Here is a 7,210-nt window from a genome sequence, read left to right on the forward strand (position 1 = left end):
AACCCAGCTTCTTGGATTATTTGCTCAGCATACAGGTTGACTAAGTATGGTGAAAGAATACACCCCTTTTGCACACCTTTCTTAATTTTAAACCATTCAGTGTTCCCATGTTCTGTTCAAACAACTGCCTCTTGGTCCATGTAGAGATTCCTCATGAGCACAATTAAGTGTTCCAGAATACTCATACTTCACAGTGTTGTCCATAGCTTGTCATAATCCTGATCCACACAACCGAAAGCCTTTGCGTAGTCAATAAAGCACAGGTAAACATCTTTCTGGTAGTCTCTGCTTTCAGCTGAGCCACATCGGAGCATCAGGTGGAATGGAACTCCAAAATGAAGAGTGACAGTGTTGTTAGGGGGTAGGGGAGAAAGCTGATGAAAAGGACTCAGAGGGTGAATGTTGCCTGTGCATTGAGGCAGCAACATTCAAAGTACAGGTTTCAAGGGTCCCAGAAATGCTCTTCTTACTGTTTTCTGACAGTCAAGATGGAAATAATAGTAACAGTTAGGCATATTATCTGCTATTCTGTTAGGTAATTTATGTTACTAGCTTATTTAACTTTTTAAACAACCCAGTTGAAACAGTTTGTCCTATGGTGCTGAGGGCTAATGCGTTGGACTTCAAAGTCAATTTGAACCTCAAGGTCGGCAGTTCAAGCTCAGCAGTTGTTCCTTGGAAACCCTATACAGGGTCGCTATGGGTTGGAACTGACTCGATGGCACTTAACTGGAACCCATAAGCAACTTGAACATGGTCCCAAAGCTAGTAAGTGAGGAAGACAGTATTCAAACCCTGATCTGTATCATTCCAAAAAAAGACAGAAAAACCAGAGCAATGAAAGTTTTATGAGAGTAAGGACACTGCCTTGTTTGTAAAAGTCTTAGTGTCCAGATGGTACCTGATACATGGTAGAGTCCCAATAAATAGTTCATGAAGGAATGAATGAGTGATGTCAGCATAGTAACAGAGATTTGTATGTATTTTTTTAAATTAGTACTTATTGTGTGTGTGTGTGTTAATACTTAATATCTTAAACATTTTCCTAGGTTACCTGTGGCTCACACCTGCTTCAATCAACTTTGCCTTCCCCCCTACAAGAGCAAAAAAGACCTGAAACAGAAATTGATCATTGGAATTTCAAACTCAGAAGGTTTCGGACTTGAGTAACCTAGAAGACTTGAAATACAATACTTTTTTATATGTAGCATTCACTTCCCTCTTATTGTGCCTTTAACCTTTTCATGTTTCTGTCTCAAACACCTTGACAAAGTTCACCAATTTTAAAATACTGATTTTCTAAAAATCAAATACGAAGTATTTCAATGAAGGCATGATTTTCTAAAAACACAGAAATTGCTTGACAGAGGAGAAGACCAGATAGCACAGAGAAGTGTGGGTCCAGTCCCTCTTTTTTATATAGCACTTCATCACCCCCGATAAGTCGTTTGTCATAGGTGTCCCCCTGGGAAAGCAAAGTACAGCAGACGGGCATAATCAAACCCAGGGCAGGTTGTGTGCTGCTAACACGCAGTAGCAGAGCTGATAGCTTTGTTACCACTCACAGGAGGCATGGAGCCATATTTTCGTACAACGGTAAGCAACAGGATAATTGCAAATGCAATTTACAGGGTTTTTTGATATACTGGCTTCGGTCCTGTAAGATTCTTTTAACTATTGCTGAAAAGCCTGTAAATAACTACATAATTGCCTGAGATCATGGGATTTTGATAGTGTCATTTATTGCTAAAAATTTATTTTTACAAAGTAAATTCAGGGTTTTAGATGTGTATACAGCTTTTACAAATCAATAAAGATGATTGTACAAGAGTGTAACTATTTTCAGACCAATTGGATTCAAGGTTATATTCTTTTAAATATTGTTAGTCTGCATGCACATTGGCAGTAAACTCATTACTTTTAGTATTCTGTACTATTTGTATGATGATCATGTCTTCTTAAGGGTTAGGTTATTAGGGAAAAAAATCAGATCTAATCAACCAATTGATGAGTTAAGTCCATTAAAAGCACAAAAGAACAGTTGATCTATATCTCATACATATATACACATACATGTGTATATTTATAGATTGATATACAAATCTTATTTCTAATATTTTTGATTACCACTTGTACTGAAACAATAATTTATGGAAAAGATAGGATATTTAACAAAAGTGAAGACAATAATATTTGTGTCAAAATAATACAGCTCAGTAAAAATGAAGTTTAGTGTTTTGGCCCAAATGTTTGTTTTTTCACTGGATTCTGAACATAGTAAATTCAAGAGTACCCTCTTTTGAGTGTTTTAATAAAGTAGCATGTGAAAAGAAACTATTTTAAGTCTGACAGTAAATGGCTTATTTTTTTAAATAAATAGTAAATGAAGCAGTGTTATTAGCATGTTACAAATGTTTCCAATTCACAATTTCTCTATTATACTTTGATAGCTTTCCTTCAGAAAATTCTGAAGTTATAGTTGCAATAATAATGCCGCCAGCATTCGTACCAGCATATGGTTCACATGCAAATAATTCTTTCCCAAAATTGTTTTCTGAGCTAGGCTTTTTCTTGTTGCTCTGCTTCCTGCACCCAACCAGCAGCACCCTTCAAGGGTGGAGGAGCTCGTCAGTGTGTTCTTCTGCAGTTTGGAAGCCAACCCCCAAATCTTTGAGGGTTTTTGTTGTTTTTTTTACTATTCTCTCTGGATGGAATGTTTTTACTATTTATTCTCTTTGAGACGGAAGTGACTATGCTTTTCCATTTGGATCTACTACTTAAAGGATTTTTCTTGTTAAAATCTTGGAAAGCCTGAGAATTAAAGGCACATTGGTTTGGTTTGGTTTTGCTGTTTTAAGACCATATGCAAATAAAACTGCTTCTCACTTACACTGCTTGAACTAGAAAGTAAGATGTTTAATGTAGGTTAATACTAACTAATAAGCACAAAAGAATTATGTATAGGAAACCAGATTTAAGTGTTTTAGGTCAAATGTAAAGTAAGCTTTTTATTTGGTACAGATGACTCATGGGAAAATTGTGTCGGCTTGGTCTGCATGTTTAATGACGTTCTTGCATATCGATAGCTACGTGACTTTTAAATAAGATGTCCATAAGTAAGCCAGAGTTTTAAATGACAAAGTCCATAAATTACTGGAAAAATTTTGTTGTCTGTTTCTATTAACTTAAAATTTATAATCCTGTATCACTAAATTGCACATTGCCTTTATTTATTTATGCTCTGGTTTTGGTTTACAGTGTAATAATACCTCATTTTTTTAAAAAATAAAATACCATGATTGTTACATTTCATTAATTTAAACACCTAGAAAATTCATGTAGTTCCTTTAAAAAAAAAATTTGTTAGTGAATTCTTGATTTTTGTATCTGCCATAGTAAATTAAAGTATTGCACAGTATTTATCAGTATTTACAAATGTCTTGTCCTTTTTTAAATCTTTATTTAATCATATTTTTGTCTGTGCGATCAGAAGTTTTTACCAGTCCCTCTTTTGTACAAATCTGTATTGTATGAAACTGTTAATTTCTGGAAAAAATTTTTTGAAACATTAAAGTTATACAGCCAGTCTGGCTTCAATTCATTTTTGGAACACTAGTCAATTCATTGAAACTGTGTTTAAAAACTCCTTTAGGCAGATAGTGTTCTTGGCCTCTCAAACTGGTGCTTATGGAAATGGTCCATGCACCGAGTCAGAAAATATACTGTTGTTAACTCGAAGGCAAATCAACTTCTTTAGCTTTATTTTCAATATAAAATTATGTATATCCAATATCTGGATAATCACACCAATTCCTTGAATTTTACTGAAAGCATTCTCTAATTATTGGAGACATAATAAAACATATACTGTATTTTTCTCATAGAATGTGCCCATGTTAATAACACACATTCATACAAAGTGCGTAGAGAACTATCATGCGAAGGTGTTGCACGGTTTGCAAAAAACTGTGTAACATTATTTGCTTAAAAATATACTCATTTGGTTAAGGTTATGAATGTATTGTTAACATCTTTTGCATCCATATGAATCCTTAAATGTTGATAATTCTTGAGAGAGGTGTGTTCAAATGGATGTGTTATCAGGAGGGACCACTCCCAGAGAAGGACATCATACTTGGTAAAGTGGAGAATCAACGAAAAAGAGGAGGTCCTCCACAAGGTGGATTCACACAGTGGCAGCAACAATGGACTCCGAGGGAACAATTCAGTGTTTCCTTCTGTTGTACATTTATAACACTTATATTGTGCATTTATAACTCTGAGAAGGAGTCGGAATCGACTTCGACAGCACCTGACAACATTTCCTTGAAGTTTAGTTAGATGTTCTTAGATGGCTATTAAGTTTATTCTTCTTATATAAGCTAATGAATTGAATCTTATACTAATAAAGCAATCTTCTCTATGTTTAATAACTTCCCCCTCCCCCCTCAGGAGTGGCTGGTGGGTTTGAACTGTCAACCTTTCAGTTAGCAGTCCAGTGCTTATCCTACAGAGCCACACCAGAACTCCAGTTATCTTAATTGTTGTTGTTAAGGCCATCAAATGGGTTCCTACTCGTTATTGTTGCTGTTCTTGTTAAGTGCCATCGAGTCAGTGCCAACTCAGCGACCCTATGAGAACAACAGAACAGAAAGCTGCCAGGCCCTGCACCAACCTCACAATTGTTGCTACACCCGAGCCAATCCATCTCATTGGAGACCTCCCTCTTTTTCTCCGACCCTCCACTTTACCAAACCTGGTATCTTTCTCCAGGGACTGGCCCCTCCTGATAATATGTCCAAAGTATGAGAGACGAAGTTTGGTCATCCTGGCTTCCAAGGAGCACTCTGGCTGTACTTCTTCCAACACAGATCTGTTTGTTCTTTTGACGGCCGATGATACTTTCAATATTCTCCAACACCATAACTCAAAAGCATCAATTCTTCTACGGTCTTCCTTATTCACTGTCCAGCTTTCACATGCATATGAGGTTATTGAAAATACCATGGCTTGGGTCAGGCGCACCTTAGTCCTCAAACTGACATCTTTGCTCTTCAACACTTTAAAGAGTTCTTTTGCAGCAGATTTGCCCAACACAAATCTGCTCAAGGTATCATCTGATTTCTTGACTGCTGCTTCCATTGTTGTTGTTGTTAGGTGCCATCGAGTGGGTACCGGCTCATAGAGACCAGACCCTATGCACAACAGAACGAAACACTGCTCGATCCTGGGCCAACCTCACTATTGTTGCCACTCTTGAGCCCATTGATGCTGCCACTTGGCCAGTCCATCTCACTGGAGCTCTTCCTCTTTTTCTCTGACCCTCCACTTTACCAAACATGATATCCTTCTCCAGCAACTGGTCCCTTCTGACAATATGTGCAAAGTATGAGAGACGAAGTTTGGCCATCCTGACCTCGAAGGAGCAGTCAGCCTGCACTTCTTCCAACACAGATCTATTGGTTCTTTTGGCAGCCCATGGCACTTTCAGTATTCTCCTCCAACACCATAACTTAAAAGCATCAATTCTTCTATGGTCTTCCTTATTCACTGTCCATCTTTCACATGCATATGAGGTTATTGCTACTTCCATGAGTGCTGATAATTGATCTGAACAAAATGAAGTCTTTGACAACTTCAGTCTTTTCTCCATTCATACGTATGTTGTTTATTGGTCCAGTGGTGAGGATTTTTGTTTTCTTAACATTGAGGTGCAACTCATAGTGAAGGCTGTGGTCTTTGATATTCATCAGTAGTCTAAGTCCTCTTCAATTTCAGCAAGTAAGGTTGTATCATCTGCATATTGTAGGTTGTTAATGGATCTTAATGTCACATTCTTCTTCATATAATCCAGTTTCTCAGATTATGTGCTCACCATACAGATTGAATAATTTTGGTGAAAGAATACAACTCTGGAGCACAACTTTCCTAATTTTAAACCATTTGATGTTCTCTTGTTTTGTTCGAACAATTGCCAGTTGGTCTATGTGCAGGTTCCTCATGTGCACATTTATGTGTTCCAAAATACACGTTCTTCGCAATGTTGTCCATAGCTTGTCATGATCCACACAAAAACCTTTGCATAGTCAATAAAAGCATAGGTAAACATCTTTCTGGTATTCTCTGCTTTCAACCAAGATAAATCTGACATCAGCAGTGGTATTACTTGTTTCACGTCCTCTTCTGAATCCAGCTTGAACCTCTGGAAGTGCGATGTGAATGTATGGTTGCAGCCATTTTTGTATTATCTTTAGTAAAACTTTACTCGCATGGGATATAAATGATATTGTCCAATGGTTTCCACATTCTGTCAGATCACCTCTTTTTGGTTTGGGCACAAATAGGGATCTCTTCCAGTCAGTTGGCCGGGTAGTTGTCTTCTAAATTTCTTAGCATCAATGAGAGAGTGCCTCCAGTGCTGCATCAGCTCGTGGAAGATTTCAATTTTGTATTCCATCAATTCCCGGGGCCTTGTTCTTTGCCAATTCCTTTAATGCACCTTTGGACTTCTTCCTTCAGTCCCACTGGCTCTTGATCATTTGCTACTTCTTGAAATGGTTGAAAACCAACCAATCCTTCCATCTGTTTATGCTTTCTGCATCATTCAGTATTTTGCCCATAGAATCCTTCAGTATTTCAAGTTGAAGCTTGAATTTTTTATTCTGTTCCCTCAGCTTGAGAAATTGAGCATGTTCTTCCCTTTTGGTCTTTGCACATTTTGCTGTAATATTTGACTTTGTCTTCTCAAGCTGACCCTTGAAATTTTCTGTTCAGCTCTTAAACCTCATTTCTTCGCTTTGCTTTAGAAATCTCTACATTGGAGAGCAAGTTTCAGAGTCTCTTCTGACATCTATTTTGGTAGTTTCCTTCTTTCCTGTCTTCTTAAAGCCCGTTTGTGTTCTTCCTGTATGATGTTCTTGATGTCATCCCTCAACTCTTCTGGTCTCTAGTCTTTAATATCTAAAGTATCAAATCTGTTCTTCAGATGATCTCTAAATTCAGATTCTGACTCATAGCAACCCTGTATAGGCCTTCTGAGCAGCAACTGGTAGGTTTGACCACCAACCTTAAGGTTAGCAGTCCAGTGCTTACCCTACACATTGTCACACCAAGACTCTGATATCTTAATTAGTGCCTTAGGATTCTTTAACTTTGACTACCCATCTCCTGACTTATTACTGTCCCTCAGTATTTTGTTCTTTTTGAACTC

The 7,210-nt window shown here is 37.4% G+C and overlaps 1 protein-coding gene across 1 annotated transcript in view; it reads left to right on the top strand.

The window, feature by feature from the left end:
• Positions 1 to 1,170, top strand: part of HECTD2 (HECT domain containing E3 ubiquitin protein ligase 2) — a 173,614-nt gene extending 172,444 nt beyond the window's left edge. The window contains exon 24 of the mRNA XM_006831446.1: positions 1,050 to 1,170. Within this exon, the coding sequence (XP_006831509.1) occupies positions 1,050 to 1,170 (121 nt within the window). The remainder of the gene's footprint in view (positions 1 to 1,049) is intronic.
• Positions 1,171 to 7,210: the final 6,040 nt, after the last annotated feature.

The sequence above is a fragment of the Chrysochloris asiatica genome, unplaced genomic scaffold (genome assembly GCF_000296735.1).
Source record: "Chrysochloris asiatica unplaced genomic scaffold, ChrAsi1.0 scaffold00003, whole genome shotgun sequence".
Lineage (NCBI taxonomy): Eukaryota > Metazoa > Chordata > Mammalia > Afrosoricida > Chrysochloridae > Chrysochloris > Chrysochloris asiatica.